We start from the raw sequence: 17,769 nt of genomic DNA on the forward strand, positions 1-17,769 counted from the left end.
GTGTAGTGATTTCAGCATGCTCGCTTTATAGTGATTACAATCTAATTGCTTTGTAGTGACTACAGCATGCTCGCTGTGTAGTGATTACAGCCTAATTGCTTTATAGTGATTACTGCATGCTCGCTGTATAGTGGTTACAGCATGCTCGCTGAGAAGTGATTATAATATGCTCTCTGCAGAGATTACAGCATGCTCGCTGAGTACTGATTATAAGATGCTCACTGTATAGCAATTACAGCATGCGTGCGCCGACTTTTCACTTCCAATTTGATTTCCACATATGATATGTTTAATAAAGAAAAACATGAAATTCAAAAGAATCTTATTGGATCTATAAATTACAAAGTCTATATCCTGAGTGTTTGAATGATGTAGTAGAGCAAGTCTAGTGTATACTGTATATCCATATCCTTTTATAATGGTGTTCTATTCTCTCAAAGATACTTACCTACAGTGGTGGCCAAAAGTATTGGCACCCCTGCAATTCTGTCAGATAATACTCAGTTTCTTCCTGAAAATGATTGCAATCACAAATTCTTTGGTATTATTATCTTCATTTAATTTGCTTGCAAGGAAAAAACACAAAAGAGAATGAAGCAAAAATCAAATCATTTCACACAAAACTCCAAAAATGGGCCAGGCAAAAGTATTGGCACCCTCAGCCTAATACTTGGTTGCACAACCTTTAGCCAAAATAACTGCAAACAACCGCTTCCAGTAACCATCAATGAGTTTCTTACAATGCTCTGCTGGAATTGTAGACCATTCATCTTTGGCAAACTGCTCCAGGTCCCTGATATTTGAAGGGTGCCTTCTCCAAACTGCCATTTTGAGATCTCTCCACAGGTGTTCTATGGGATTCAGGTCTGGACTCATTGCTGGCCACCTTAGAAGTCTCCAGTGCTTTCTCTCAAACCATTTTATAGTGCTTTTGGAAGTGTGTTTTGGGTCATTGTCCTGCTGGAAGACCCATGACCTCTGAGGGAGACCCAGCTTTCTCACACTGGGCCCTACATTATGCTGCAAAATTTGTTGGTAGTCTTCAGACTTCATAATGCCATGCACACGGTCAAGCAGTCCAGTGCCAGAGGCAGCAAAGCAACCCCAAAACATCAGGGAACCTCCGCCATGTTTGACTGTAGGGACCGTGTTCTTTTCTTTGAATGCCTCTTTTTTTTTCCTGTACACTCTATGTTGATGCTTTTTGCCAAAAAGCTCTACTTTTGTCTCATCTGACCAGAGAACATTCTTCCAAAACGTTTTAGGCTTTCTCAGGTAAGTTTTGGCAAACTCCAGCCTGGCTTTTTTATGTCTCGGGGTAAGAAGTGGGGTCTTCCTGGGTATCCTACCATACAGTCCCTTTTCATTCAGACGCCGACGGATAGTACGGGTTGACACTGTTGTACCCTCGGACTGCAGGGCAGCTTGAACTTGTTTGGATGTTAGTCGAGGTTCTTTATCCACCATCCGCACAATCTTGCGTTGAAATCTCTCGTCAATTTTTCTTTTCCGTCCACAACTAGGGAGGTTAGCCACAGTGCCATGTGCTTTAAACTTCTTGATGACACTGCACACGGAAGACACAGGAACATTCAGGTCTTTGGAGATGGACTTGTAGCCTTGAGATTGCACATGCTTCCTCACAATTTGGTTTCTCAAGTCCTCAGACAGTTCTTTGGTCTTCTTTATTTGCTCCATGCTCAATGTGGTACACACAAGGACACAGGACAGAGGTTGAGTCAACTTTAATCCATGTTAACTGGCTGCAAGTATGATTTAGTTATTGCCAACACCTGTTAGGTGCCACAGGTAAGTTACAGGTGCTGTTAATTACACAAATTAGAGAAGCATCACATGATTTTTCAAACAGTGCCAATACTTTTGTTCACCCCCTTTTTTAGGTTTGGTGTGGAATTGTATCCAATTTGGCTTAAGGACAATTCTTTTTGTGTTTTTTCATTGAAGACAAATTAAATGAAGATAATAATACCAAAGAATTTGTGATTGCAATTATTTTCAGGAAGAAACTGAGTATTATCTGACAGAATTGCAGGGGTGCCAATACTTTTGGCCACCACTGTACATCTCTTCTCTATGATATCAAACAGACAGACAGAGAGAGATAGAGAGATATTATATAGATAGATAGATATGGCCACGTGAGCTAATAAAGTCCACACTTTTTGCCTATTAATGGAGTAATGCCTCTTCTTATCTTTAGATAGATAGATAAATTGGGCGTAGCTAGGGGTTCAGCTCAGAGGGCGTGAAACCAGGGCTGTGGAGTTGGAGTCTGTGTCAGTTTTGGTGAAGTCGGGGTCGGTATAAAATGGACCGACTCCAACTCCTAAAATATATAATAAATTGGGTACAGAAGTTCAATGCAGTTTTGGGAATATTTTTTCATAAGAATTTGGGAAAGTTATGAAATGTCCTATAAATGTCCGTCCTATTCCTGATCTAAGGCTCTAGACTTTTAGCTGAGATTAATCTGTGCTACTGTGAGAGTGTGAAATGTGGTAACAGCAGGAGAGCACTAGGACCCTGTGACTTTTGCCTGGCTGAGCTCAGAGGAGGGGCAGTGCAAGAAACTGTGTGTGTTCTAAGAGTCTCTGATGTGTGACAGTCTAGACAGGAAGTCTGTGAGAAGGAGCTGCAGCAAGACGCTTTCTTTACACTCTTCCCTGTGGAGTTTGTTTACCCCTTTCTCTGTTTAAGAATAAGTGCTGAGCTGTAGAAAGCTGTGTGGGTCTGTGGAGTTTTGTGGAAGTCCATGTGAGTGGATTAGAGACTTTGTGCTGAAGGAGTCACGTGTCGAGTGATAAAAGAAGGTACCGAGGAATCCATTTCTGTGACGGAGCACATGCTTGGTGTACTGGATAAGAGTGAGAGACTTCGGGAGGAAAGAAGGTTTCTGGTGCCATTTCCACTAAGAGGATATTGACAAGACTTTGTGAAGAGATCTTCCCAGACCTTAATCTGAGGCTACAGGACTAAAGTCCCCAGTGTGTGGGCTCGGCATCGGCCGACAAGACAAGGAATTTTTGCTGTTTTTGTGAACTTTGTTTTTGTTTTGGCGCCAAAGTTTTCCGGGACTAGCTGCAGCCACCGTGATTCACAGACCTGTGATAGACTGCATCTGAGGTTAACGGTACCATAACTTTGAGTAACCCGGGTATCCTGATAATAAGGGTATAAGAGCAATTGATATAGTTTCATGCATTATTATTGTTCATAGTGGTAGGATTGTATTCAGTGTGCCATCTCAGGGGGTCCCTATATACCGCCCTCACTAGTCTGACACTGTGTTTAGGTAAAATTGTTCCAGATCACTAGAATAATTCACATAAGCTGGAAACCTTGAAATTGGCACAGTGATTTCAGCTTTTGCTGATTGTGTGTATTTAGTAGAGACAGTGTCCGAGGCAGAACCTGAGACTGATTCATTCAATACTGAATTTTAGTCTAATCCCTGTTTTAGTAAAGAAAGTGTTGTTTATTTCTGTCTCTGTCTCAGTTTGTGACTCACTGGATCTCTCTCGGACCCCCGGTCCTTACATTTTTGGCGTAGTCGGCAGGATCCAGTGCTTGTCATGGACGGAGGCGAGGGAAGAAATGACTCTGCCACACCAGCAGCCCCCCCGCTGGTAGCGGAACCCCTGGCAGCCGCGACGACTGTGGGAGGATATGTGCCGGTAGGAGCTTTACTCCAGCACATGCCGAAATACGACGGGCATAACATGACGTTGCAGGATTAGGCTGAGAGGGTTCGGAGTGTGCTGCGGATGTGTAATCTGGCCCCCGCATTACGGGCAGAGTTGGCACTAAATGCACTAGAGGGCGGCGCTAGGCGGATGGTGATGGTACGTCCAGAGTCAGAGAGGAGCACGTTAGAGAAAATCTTGGAGCTGTTAGAGGGGAGTTCAGGAGGCCGGGCTCGTGTGGCCCAGCTTCGTTCCTTGTTTTTCAATCGGCCCCAAAGGGAATGTGAGACTTTGATGCAGTACTCAAACACTTTACAGGAAACGTTGAATGAGGTGCAGCGACTAGACCCAGGGGCCATGGGGGCATTCCGAGAGGTAGACCGCTTACTCCGGGATCAATTCATAACGGGGTTAGCCAATAAACTCCTTCGAGACAAACTAATGGAGATGTCCCGAGCTACCCCGGAATTATCCTTCTGGCAGATTTATCGGGCCGTGGTGGAAAGGGAGGAAGAGTCTACTCTGGTGGCCGAGGGGTCAGTGGACAGTGCACAGCTGGAAGGAGGTCTGGCGCCAGTTTCAGAAGGGGGTGGACTGGTAAACGTTGTACAGGCTTTGCGTGCCGAACTGAAGGAGCTAAAGCTGGAGGTGTCTAAACTCAGAGCTGGGCCGGTCCCTACTCCTACGGAAGGGCCACCCACCCCGTCCTCTGGAATGGTGGTTCCACAGTATTCCAGGTCGCCCTCCTCGAATGATCCAAGTTCTCGTCAACGAGGAGCAGTCACCTGCTGGAGGTGTGGGCGTCGGGGACACATCACCCGGTACTGCCGGACGTCTGCAGCCCCGGAGCCTCCTTTGCCGGCGTTAAACTCCCAGCCGCTGCCATGAGAGGGTGAGTAGCAGCGGCCCACCCCCCACAAAGCCCTCGACGGGAAGAACAAGATTTGTTCACATGCAGTCCAGTGCTGGAAGCAGAGTTTGAAGGGCGGAAGATGAGATGCTTGGTCGACACAGGATCCGAATGTACCATAATGCCCTTAGAGGTGTACGAAAGGCACTTCCGTCAACTCGTGGTTCCCGAGGACGGCCGAGTGATAAGGCTTACAGCCGCTAACAATGGCCAACTGACGGTGAAGGGGATCGTGTGGATGCAACTGAAAATGTTTGGTCAAGAGCTGGTTCAGAAAGGGATAGTGCTGATGGACCACCCTCCCAGAAGAGGGATGGAGGTGACGCTCGGAATGAACGTTCTGCGAGATTTAAATCATCAGATGTATGCCAGTGAGGGACCCCGATACTGGGCGCGTGCTACCGACCATCGACCCACCCAGAGAATGTTACACCATTTAGTGCTGAGTTGCGATCTCTTGAAGAGTGCGGTCCCTGGGGGTCGGGTGGGCCTGGTCCGAGTGCCGTCGCGGACCACGATCTTTCTAGCGTCCCGGCATGAAGAACTCTTAATGCTACTGGTGGGGGCTGCGCAGAGACTAAATGGGCTTGAAGTACTCATCGAGCCAGCCCCAGAGAAGTCCTCGTTCGCCAAGGCGCATGTGGCCCGGTCTCTGGCGATTGTGAAGAATGGACGGGTGCCAGTCAGATGTATCAACGTTTTAAATGAGGCTGTTACAATTCCTGCTGGGACCATTTTGCTTGAATTGTTCATGCCAGCAGGGAAGGTGCCTGATAAGACAGTGTTTGAACTTCGCCCAGATGAACAGTCTTCCTGGACATTCGCGGTCGAAGTAGGCCAGACCGAATGTCCTATCGAAGAATGGAATGGTCGTGTGATCATGGACCAGATGGGAGTGGATCGGGAGAAACTGACCCCCGTGCAATTGGAGCAGCTGGAGAAGGTCTTGTGGGAACATCAAGAGACCTTTTCGCGACATGCGGAGGATTTCGGTTGTTCCCGGATGCTTGAGCATGATATTCCCACAGGGGATACTCCTCCTATTAGGGAACGTTATCGTCAAATCCCCCCAACGCTCTATCAAGAGGTGAAGCGCATGGTGGCCAGTATGTTTGACAACCAAGTGATCCGAGAAAGTCAAAGCCCCTGGGCGGCCCCTGTGGTCTTGGTGCGGAAGAACGGTGGGACCCTTCGGTTTTGTGTGGACTATCGCAAATTGAGTGCTCACACGGTAAGGGACGCATATCCATTACCTCGCATAGAAGAGTCTCTGTCGGCATTGGGTCGGGCCAAATATTTCTCGATGTTGGATTTAGCAAGTGGCTATTGGCAGGTACCAATGGCTGAAAAAGATCAAGCCAAGACGGCGTTTGTCTTACCAATGGGGCTCTTTGAATTCAACCAGATGCCCTTCGGGTTCACTAACGCCCCGGGAACTTTTCAGCGCCTGATGGAACATTGCTTAGGCGATCTGAATTTTGAATCAGTCCTGATATACCTAGATGACATTGTGGTGTTCGGGGCCTCATTTGAAGACCATCTTGAGAAGTTAAGTCAAGTTCTCCGGCAGCTCAGTTGTTATGGCCTAAAAATAAAACCAAAGAAGTGCCAACTGTTATAGAGTCAGATTGAGTATCTAGGTCATGTGGTGACTCTGGATGGGGTTCTGCCCGCGACCAGTAAGGTCATGGTTGTGCAGGAGTGGCCACCCCCCCGTACCCTGCGAGAGGTTCGGGCCTTCTTAGGTTTAGCGGGGTACTATCGGCGATTTGTACCTAAGTTTTCACAAGTAGTGAATCCCCTGAATGAGCTCTTAAGAGGGACGGCACAAGGTCCCCAAAATCGCCCCATCCCATGGGGACCCCAGCAGCGAAAGGCATTTGAGGAGGTGAAGGCCGCCCTAACGAGTGCTCCGTTGTTAGCGTATGCCCGGTTCGATTCCCCTTTCCTGTTATATACCGATGGCAGTCTGCATGGGCTGGGGGCGGTACTAGCACAAGTGCAGGATGGTCAGGAGCGAGTAATCGCCTATGGCAGCAGGTCTTTAAGAGACACTGAACGCAACCCAGCTAACTACAGTTCGTTTCGCCTAGAGCTACTGGCCCTGGTGGGGGCGATGACGGAACGCTTTGCCGAGTATTTAACGGGAGCTGAGGTGCTGGTCATGACTGATAATAACCCTCTGGCTCACCTAGAAAACGCAAAGCTGGGAGCGTTGGAGCAGCGGTGGATCGCTCGCCTTGCTAAGTTTAACTATCGAATTAAGTTTCGATCTGGGCGGGAAAACGGAAATGCGGATGCACTCTCAAGGGTGCCCCTTGGGTCCTCGGGGGAAAATGTTGATGACCAGCTTGAGGACACTGAAACCCCTGACTTGGGGCAGGTACCTATCTTCCGAAGTGTGGTACATTCAAGTGGGGTGGCGTCAGGGATGCCGTGTGTTCTGGGAAAAACACCCTCGGATTGGGCGAAGGACCAGAACGATTGCTCTGACATTGCACTAGTGCGCAGTTGGGTACAAAAAGGGGTCTGGCCGCGTGCAGAGGAAAAGGCTCAGCTGTCCGTGGAAGAAGTGAAACTACTGCGACAGTGGGACAAGTTGTGCGTGGAACAGGGCCTCTTGTACCGTAAGGTGTACCTGCCATCTGAGCTGCAGCACCGGTACCAGCTAGTAATTCCTATGGGGATGGGTCAGGTGGTCGCTCGCGAGGCGCATGAGAAGGGGGCCCACTTTGGGAGTGAAAAGACACTCCAGTGGCTACAGCGAGTCCTCTATTGTCCTGAATTGGGGGAGATGGTGACAGAGGCGTGTCGGCAGTGTCGGGTCTGTTGGCTCAGTAAGAGCCCTGAGCAGCGGGCGCCCACGCAATCTATTAAGACTTCCGCTCCTTTAGAGCTGCTCATGATTGACTATGTCCTGATAGGATACTCAACGTCTGGGTATTCCTATTGCTTGGTAATGACAGACCACTTCACCAAGTATGCTGTAGCAGTGCCGACAAGAGATCAGACGGCGGAGTCGGCGGCTGAAGCCATGTGTCGATATTTCATTCAGGTGTTTGCGTGTCCGCAAAGAATACACTCGGATCAAGGGGCATGTTTTCAGGGGGCATTGATGAAGGAGCTGTACCAGTTGTATGGTGTCACACAGTCGAGAACGACACCTTACCATCCCCAAGGTAACGGAGCTTGTGAGCGCTTTAATCGGACTCTGTTGCAGATGTTGAGAACGTTGGAGGGAAAACTACAGGTACGCTGGCCTGAGTATCTTCCCGAATTGATGTGGGCCTACAATAATAGAGTACACAGCACTACTGGCTACTCACCACACATGTTGATGTTCGGGAGGCCAGGGCAGGACATTGAGGATTTGAGCATGCCAGATCCCTCCTCCAATCCCCCTTGGACCGCATCAAAATGGGTTCGGAAACACCAGCAGCGATTCAGGGTGGTGTATCAGGTGGTGGGTGATCGACTCAGTCAGGTGACCCATAGGGACACGCGCCCCATGCAAACCGAGCCTTTCTCCCCGGGGGATAGAGTGTTGGTGAGAATCAAACGACGGTTCGGAAAGCTGAGTGAATGGTGGGAGGCGATGCCATACCTGGTAAAAAAACGGCTGAGCCCTCAGATTCCAGTCTACGAGGTCGAACCGGTGGGGACAGGGGGACCATCCCGAAATCTTCATCGTAACATGCTACAACGGTGCTGGTTTAAAGATGCCATCCCCGTTTCCCCGGAACCACAGGCCGTGTCCCGAGGGGTGAGCATCCCTAATGCTCTTGAATTTGATGGTGGGTCTGCCACCGCGCCTGCTTACTTGCCCCCTGCGATCGATCTGTCCCCGTGTGGAGAGAGTATTGAGAATGTGGTATGTCCTTCAGAGAACGGGGAATCAGGTCAGTTAACTGATCCGCATGATGTGGCACAGGGCGCCACACCTCAGGAGGGAGATCCCGTTGAAGAGACTTCTGCTCCCTCGGGAGCCGAGCCTGTTGGGGTGGGTCTCAGGAGAACTACTCGAGCTACGGTGGGTATACCTCCACAACGCTATGCACAAGACGACTTTGAGTGGGGAGGTGTGTCGAGGACGCCAACCTCTAGTGGGGTGGCATGTGAGAGTGTGAAATGTGGTAACAGCAGGAGAGCACTAGGACCCTGTGACTTTTGCCTGGCTGAGCTCAGAGGAGGGGCAGTGCAAGAAACTGTGTGTGTTCTAAGAGTGTCTGATGTGTGACAGTCTAGACAGGAAGTCTGTGAGAAGGAGCTGCAACAAGACACTGTCTTTACACTCTTCCCTGTGGAGTTTGTTTACCCCTTTCTCTGTTTATGAACAAGTGCTGAGCTGTAGAAAGCTGTGTGGCTCTGTGGAGTTTTGTGAAAGTCCATGTGAGTGGATTAGAGACTTTGTGCTGAAGGAGTCACGTGTCGAGTGATAAAAGAAGGTACCGAGGAATCCATTTCTGTGATGGAGCATGTGCTTGGTGTACTGGATAAGAGTGAGAGACTTCGGGAGGAAAGAAGGTTTCTGGTGCCATTTCCACTGAGAGGATATTGACAAGACTTTGTGAAGAGATCTTCCCAGACCTTAATCTGAGGCTACAGGACTAAAGTCCCCGGTGTGTGGGCTCGACATCGGCCGACAAGACAAGGAATTTTTGCTGTTTTTGTGAACTTTGTTTTTGTTTTGGCGCCAAAGTTTTCCGGGACTAGCTGCAGCCACTGCGATTCACAGGCCTGTGATAGACTGCATCTGAGGTTAACGGTACCATACCTTTAAGATACCCGGGTATCCTGATAATAAGGGTATAAGAGCAATTGATATAGTTTCATGCATTATTATTGTTCATAGTGGTAGGATTGTATTCATTGTGCCATCTCAGGGGGTCTCCATATACCGCCCTCACTAGTCTGACACTGTGTTTAGGTAACATTTTTCCAGATCACTAGAATAATTCACATAAGCTGGAAACCTTGAGATTGGCACAGTGATTTCAGCTTTTGCTGATTGTGTGTATTTAGTAGAGACAGTGTCCCAGGCAGAACCTGAGACTGATTCATTCAATATTGAATTTTAGTCTAATCCCTGTTTTAGTAAAGAAAGTGTTGTTTATTTCTGTCTCTGTCTCAGTTTGTGACTCACTGGATCTCTCTCGGACCCCCGGTCCTTACACTACAGTAAATTTACCACTTAAACATGAGCCGTGTATGAGGGAGTCGGAGTCGTGGAGTCGGAGTTGGAGTCGGTGTCATGGAAATTGAGGAGTCGGAGTTGGAGTCGGAGGTTTGGCTTACCGACTCCACAGCTCTGCGTGAAACATCGGAGTGAGCCCCTAACCAGATACAACTACGTTGGTGAACCCTGACCGTGGGTATAGAGGAACCTCAGCAGATGAATACTTTGTTACTGAAAATAAATCTCTACACAAAGACCAACAATGATATTACCACCATATGGTTACCATATAGTGGTAAATACCAGACCTGCAGACCATACAAGTAATTACAGTAACGGTATATATAGTGACTTACAGCTGACATTCTTTGTGGTGTAGTTGTTAGTTTTCCCGTCTTTTCCATTTGGCCCAGACCGACATGACGACTTCTTCCAGTCACGACTCATCTGCAGACATTACAACGAAAACACATTTAACTTCTCACATTTCCAGCACCATCTCCATCTATTCCCAACCTGCACAAACTCCTCATCCTGCTGATACCCCAATACTGAGTCGCTGCTGCCATATGTCTCCCTATTACTGCACCTGTTGTGTGGTATAAAAACACAGCTCCTCTTACTGCCCCACATAATAATGCCCACCACTGTGCCCCTTACAAAGTAATAACGCCTCATGTGTACCCTCTAGATGGTAAAATTGCTCCCTTGAAGAGATTAATGCACTGTGCAAATGCCCTAGAAAAGTGTCCACATTTTGCCCCTTTGATGGTTACAATACTCTGCATGCCCCTTTAACAATAATGCTTCTTAAAGGGGTTTGTCCCACGAACAAAAGTTCATTTTAATCAATAGATCTTGGAATGATAATAACTTCTACAATTGGATGTGTTTAAATAAAATGTTCCTGTGCTGAGATAATCTTATAAATGTGCCCCTGCTGTGTACTGTGTAATGGCTGTGTCTGACCGTGCCGGAACATGGTCTGATCATTCCACATCTCCTGATCAGGGGCGGAAGAAAAAGAGTATACAGATATTACAGCAGGGGATCGCAGTGGATTCATTTTGTGAGGTAAATTATTGTTTAAAAACAGGCAGTGAAAGATTTTACCTCAGAAAATGAATCCTCTGTGATCCCCTGCTGTAATGTTTGTATACTATTTTGCTTCCTCCCCTGCCCAGTAGCTGTGGTATGTTCCATACATGGTCAGACACAGCCAATTATTAGAAAGAACTTTTGTTCATGGGAAAACCCCTTTAAGTACCCACTTAACATTTAATAATGCCCGCTGGGTCCCCAAATATATAGCTCCTCCAAATACAGTATAGTAAACTCATAGCTCCCTTATACAGAGTATGAAGTCCCCACAGCTCCCCTATATACAGTATGATGGTCCTGTAGCTCCCCTATACACAATATAATGTCTCACAGCTTCCCTATGCACAGTATGATGGGCCCACAGCTCTCATATACACAGAATCACCGTCAGTACATGAATGCAGCACCAGAACCACTATTAGTAAATGAATGCAGAGCCAGAACCACCGTCAGTAGATGAATACAGCAATACAGCACTAGGAATACACTTTTCCTCCTCTGCATACTACACACAAGATACTGTGGCTTCACATTAACTTCCCTCATATACAATAAAAGTCCTTATAACTTTCGGCTCTATAAGGCGCTTACCTTTCCCACTTTGGCAGCCGGGTGACAGCGGCAGCAGGGTGACAGCCACAGTAGGGAACCAGTGACAGAAATGTGACCGCCTCAGGCGGGTGACAACCTCTGATCAGTTGTGGATTGGTACATTAGTTCACGGTCAGGACCACGATCAGTACATAAATCCATTACCAGATCCACTGTCAGTACATGAATCTAACTTCTCCATACTGTGCCCCCACTTCTCCATATTGTCACCAAAGCTCTCATGTCTCCATACTGTCCCCCCACGCTCCTATCTCTACATACTGTGTCCCCTCTTCTCCATATTGTCCCCCACGCTCTCACCTGTTCATACTGTCCCCCCACACTCCCATCTCTACATACTGTGCCCCTACTTCTCCATATTGTCCCCAAAGGTCTCACCTCTCCATACAATTCTGCCATCGTCCCATCTTTACATACTGTTCCCCCACTTCTCCATACTGTGCCCTCACTTCTCCATATTGTCTCCCATGCTCTCACCTCTCCATACTGTCCCCCCATGCTCCCATTTCTACATACTCTTCCCCTCTTCTCTATACAATCCCTTTACACTCCCACTTCTCCAAATGGTCCCCACTCGCTCCAAATTCTCCCTCCTGTTCCCCCATTTCAACATATTGTGCCCTACGCTCCCACCTCTCCATACTGTCCCCCCACTTATTCATATTGTACATCCACTTCTCCATACGGTCCACTTATGCTCCCATTTCCCCATACTGTCCCCCCAATTTTCCATAATGTCCCTCACCTTTCCATATGGCCCCCCACTCCTCCATATTGCCATATTGTCCCCCACTACTCCATACTGTGCCCCCACTTCTCCATACAATCCCTCCACAGTCCAACTTCTCCATATGGTCCTCAGATGCTACCAATATTACCATATTGTCCCCAATGCTTCCTCCTCTCCGTACTGTCCCAACACTTCTCCATCTGATCCACCCACCCCCACACTGCTCCCTCTCACAATTTTCCACATTGCCCCATAATTTACAAGCAAGATGGCGTCCTTTGCCACTCTGTGGCTCAGTGATCACAGCAGCAGAGTGATGATGAGTTCAGCAGTGTGCGACCTCATCACTCCACTGCATGTCGGGGCACGGAGATGACGAGCACTCCCCTAGCTCCCAGTGCTGCAGTGTTGCTCAGATGTATTCATGTGAATGCATTGGAGCACAGGGAAAAGGGAGCGCTTTTCAGCCATGGCTTTGCTTAAGTATATTGACTTAGCGTAGGTTAGGGTGGGCGCCCCATGGTGGGTCCCTCTGAACACAGGGCCCGGGGTCACCGCAACCTCTGCCCTTCCCCGGTAGCTATGCTACTGGTAGATAGATAGATAGATAGATAGATAGATAGATAGATAGATAGATAGATAGATAGATAGATAGATAGATAGCGGTAAAAAATTACAACAGGATTTCCTATGAAGTTAAATTTGTAACTATATTACATCTGAGTGAACTAAATGTCAAAAAAGTGAAATTATGTACCAAATGATGTTGTAATGATATCTTACTAGGGGATATATACAATTACCATAACACAGCAACTTCCTTCCAGACACAGCACCTGTATTGTCTATGGCCTGTATCTGCTATTACAGCTCCACTCTATTTCAGCCTGGCTGGGAGGTATTGTGGTTTGGCTATGTTTATTTGTGACACCCTGCTGTGCATGAGTGCCACAGATCCTAGAGGGGTGCATTACAGGATTTCTCCACAAGAGGCCGCTCACAGCATACACACACCTCCAACCTACCTCAGACCACCAGAGGGAGCCCGGATAGGGATATAAATACGGAGGGTGGAGTTAGGCAGCTCAGTGATTCAGCAGTTACTGCAGAGTGAGACACAGAAACAAGTCAGTCTGCAGTGGAGCTCAGTCTGCTCCAGAGTTAAGAACAGAGCAGAACAGTCGGTTAGCCTGCTAGAGAGCAGAGCAGTTCTCAGCGAGTCTACAGAGCTCAGGTTCGTGAGCTAGGAGCGTGGCCGACGCTCAGAGAGCGGCAGAAGAGGCAGCCAACTAACTGCCAGTGTGTATAGCCTAGTGAGGGCCCGAGCAGGCCGAAGGCTAGAGGAGTGAATAGCATTGGGGGCAGAGGAGCTTTACCAGCTCACCCAAGAAAACATATGCCGGACACCGGGTCCGCGTCTACAGAGCCGTATATCCCCCTGTAGAGACAACCGGAGACCCCTGGAAGACTTCAGGTTCCAGGATCACCCAAGAGCTGATACATAACAGAGCCAGGAGTCACGCAGGCCCCACAAGCTGGGAGAGTGCTCTCCAAAAGAAGGCCCTACCACAAGGTCAGCCGGTGCAGGACAGAAACCAAGTTTGGCCTAGCTCCAAGCAGATCAGAAACTTACTACAGAGGCAAGAAACAGGAGGCCGTACACCCGCTCACTGGGGAGAATCCGGACGTGCACCCCTCACCCTACAGTGCTCCGGGGTGTTCCTGAATTAACACCAGTAAAGGTACAGAAGTGACTTTCTTGTGTGCTCCCATTCTTGCTCTGTCCCGGCTGGGTCCCCTCTGTCCTGCATCCCCCCCTCCTACGCTGCCCTGAGGCCCTGCTCCACCTGTGGGGAGCGATACCATCTAAGCTGCCACAACACCGGCCTCAGCGGACTGCCGCAGCTCTGGTGACCCTCACCTGACACCACAGGTGGCATCACGAACTTGTATATAATTATCCCCCCTTTTTTAAGAGAGACCACAGGGTACGGGCCCGGGAGCCGACCACCGCGACATCCCCCAAGTCCAGGCATCAAGGCCCGGGCGCCGAGTAGTCCCCATCACCTGGGCGCCACATATTCATTCTGAATATTTAATATTTGTCACTACCAGGTTGGAGATCCCCAACTGATCCACTGGAATCATTAGAGGAACTATAATGTAATTTATCCCACAATGATACACAATTATAGGAAATCTAGTAAAAATTGGCAAATAGGAAGTGGTAAGTGCAACACTGAGAATTTATTATAAAATATAATTGTTAGTGTTTCATATATTTAGTAGATTGATATGAATTAGATAAACAGAGGTAGACACATAATTATATATACAGGTATGAAAGAAAAATGGAAAGATAGATAGACATATACAAATAGAGAAGAATGAAGCAGCACAAAATGCAAAAATATGCAAAAAAAACTCACGGTGCAAGCCTCCTGGATTTAAAATCTCATAATAAACATGGGCTAATAAAGTCCATACTTTTTGCCTATTAATAGAGTGTGCCTCTTCTTATCTTTATATATCTGACAGATAGTTACTGTAGATATGAGATAGATAGATATGAGATAGATAGTATGAAATAGATAAATAGACAATTTTACATGAATTATTATCAATAATCAGTATAATTACCTCATATTAGAAGTGTTTTGGAGATCCATTCTCTCGGTGGTGAGGACTTGTCAGTGTCTGATGATATTGCACACTGCATACACCACAAGCAGCTGACACTGAGAAGTTATGGCACTGCTGATGCCCACACCCTGCTCAGATCTGACGTGGATTTTAAGGAAATTCATTTTCTGGAAGTCACTTGATACTGACACTTCAGACAGCTGGATGTGTTCAATTGTATTTGGCACAATATACAGTACACACACTATATGAACAAAAGTATTGGGGCACCTACATATTGCACCTATAGGAGCTTTTATGACGTCCTATTCTACATCTATATACATTATTATGGAGTTGCTCCTCCCTTCGCATCTGTAACAGCTTCTACACTTCTGGGAAGGTTTTTTACAAAATTTTGGAGGTGTCTGTAGGAATTTTTGACCATTCATCCAGAAAAGCATTTGTGAGGTCAGACTCTGATGTTGTAGGAGAGGACCTGGTTCCCAATCTCCGTTTTTCATTCCAAAGGTGTTGGATGGAGTTGAGGTCAGGGTTCTGTGTGGCCGGTCATGCTCTTCAACACTAAATTTTCCCAACAATACCTTTATCGACCTTGCTTTGTGCACTGGAGTACAATCATGGTTAACAGAAAGGGCCTTCCCCAAACTGTTACCCCAAAGATGGAACATACAATTGTCCAAAATGTCTTGGTAAAGTTCTCCTGGCATTCATCAAACCCAGACTCAACCATCAGATGCCAGAGGGAGGAGTATGATCTGTCACTCCACAGAACACATTTCTGCATTTCCCGAGTCCAGTGGCGGCTCCTTTACACCACTCTATCCTATGCTATGCATTGTGCTTGGTCTGTAAGGCTTGTATGTTTCTGCTCTGCCATGAAAACGCCACGACATTTTTTTGCTGATGTTAATACCAGAGGAGGTTTGGACTCTGCAGTTAGAGTCAGCATGGCGTTGGTGACTTTTCTGCCCTCTGCTCCTCAACACTCGGTGACCCCACTCTGTAACTTTACAGTAGTGTTCAAAATAATAGCATTCCAATATGACTAACCAGATTAATCAGTGTTTTTGATATAAAATACATTACCACATGTCAAACAATTTACCAGTTGGTGCAATAGATTTTAAGAAAACCAACAGACTCAGCATTCATGATCTGCATGTTTTTGAGTCTGTGTATTTCAATAATTAATTGAAAGGGGCTGTGTTCAAAATAATAGCAGTGTGGAGTTGAATTAGCGAGGTCAATCATTCTGTAAAGAAACAAATCAGGTGGCCTTTATTTAAGGGTGAAGCCAGCACATGTCGCACATGCATTTCTCCTTGAAAGCCTGAGAAATATGGGTCGTTCAAGACATTGTTCAGAAGAACAGCGTACTTTGATTAAAAAGTTGATTGGAGAAGGTAAAACATATAAAGAAGTGCAGACAATGATAGGCTGTTCAGCTAAAATGATCTCCAATGCTTTAAAATGGAAAGCAAAACCAGAGAGGTGGAAGAAAACGGAAGACTACCATTCAAATAGATCGAAGAATAGCCAGAATGGCAAAGGTTCAGCCAATGATCAGCTCCAGGATGATCAAAGACAGTCTCAAGTTACCTGTGAGTACTGTGACAGTTAGAGGATGCCTGTGTGAAGCTAATCTCTTAGCAAGAAGTCCCCGCAAAGCCCCACTGTAAAAAAAAAGACATGTACTGAAGTGGATACAATTTGCAAAAGAACACTGTGACGAAACAGCATCTTATCTTAATCAGCCAGTCATCTAAATTAGTGATGAGCGACCTTGTTCTGTTAACCCTTTGGCTATGTGCCCACGATGCTGAAATGCTCCGGATTTTTTCCTGAGCATTTCTGCATCTCCCTGGCAGAAAAAACGCATGCAGATTGTACATGCGGATTGTACATGCGTTTTTCCTGCCAGGGACAAGCGGATTTGAAGCGTTCTTCACATGCATTTCCGCACACGGGTTGACAAGCGCTTTCCAAGCGATTTTATCATCACTTGGAAAGTGCTTGACAACTTGGTCACACTATATAAATCCATGCAACCGGCATGGATTTATATAGTGTGACCTTAAAGAATGGTAAAAAATAAAAAAATAAATCTATACTTACCTTCTGATGGCCCCCGGAGTCTTTATTCCATCCGTCCTGGCTTGCCGGCAGCTCGCGGTACACTGAAGGACCTGCCGTCACATGACTAAATGACATCAGATGTCCTTCAGTCCACCGCGATCTGCCGGCAAGCGAAGACAAGGGCACCGCGGGCCATCAGAAGATAAATATATATATCATCTCCTCTCCTCCAGACTCGGGTACCATCCGCACATTGAAATGCATGGAATGTGCATCTGCAGACGCAGTGTGCGTAATCCATGCGTTGCAATGCAAGTCAATGGCGGCGAAAACGCAGCGCTTCCGCAAAATAATTGGTAGTGCTGCGTTTTGATGTTGATTTACCAGAGCCCCCTGCTATACCAACTATGTAAATTGATTAAATGCTCAAACAATGAGACCTGTAGAGTAATACCCTCCCTAACCCTTGCCCTATGGATGTGTACTTGGAAGAACAAATGTGAATTATTTAAAGAACATATGTCTCTGTAGCAGGCAGATTTGAAACAGAGAATTGAAAGAAACTTTACAAGGAGAATCAAAGATCAGACTCTCTTCAGACCATCAGCTTGGTAGCAAGGCTTTATCCAAACAGACGCAGATTTGGATTCTACATGATTCCAGCCTAAGGGTATATGGCCCTGACTGGAAAGATACAGATCTGCTCCATTGACCATCAGAGAGCCCATGGATACATTTGGGGAGACCAGGTTGGGACGATGAAGTCACCTGACCCCATGGATATGTTGTTTGGGGTTGCCAGTTGGGACCCATC

At 47.0% G+C, this 17,769-nt stretch overlaps 1 protein-coding gene across 1 annotated transcript in view; it reads right to left on the minus strand.

Moving 5' to 3' along the window:
• OCSTAMP (osteoclast stimulatory transmembrane protein) overlaps positions 1 to 14,983 on the minus strand; it is a 58,877-nt gene extending 43,894 nt beyond the window's left edge. Inside the window, exon 1 of the mRNA XM_073681054.1 lies at positions 14,874 to 14,983. Within this exon, the coding sequence (XP_073537155.1) occupies positions 14,874 to 14,902 (29 nt within the window). The 5' untranslated portion in view covers positions 14,903 to 14,983. The remainder of the gene's footprint in view (positions 1 to 14,873) is intronic.
• Positions 14,984 to 17,769: the final 2,786 nt, after the last annotated feature.

This window comes from Phyllobates terribilis, unplaced genomic scaffold (assembly GCF_046119375.1).
Source record: "Phyllobates terribilis strain yellow unplaced genomic scaffold, ASM4611937v1 Scaffold_5__5_contigs__length_657084704, whole genome shotgun sequence".
Taxonomy (NCBI): Eukaryota; Metazoa; Chordata; class Amphibia; order Anura; family Dendrobatidae; genus Phyllobates; species Phyllobates terribilis.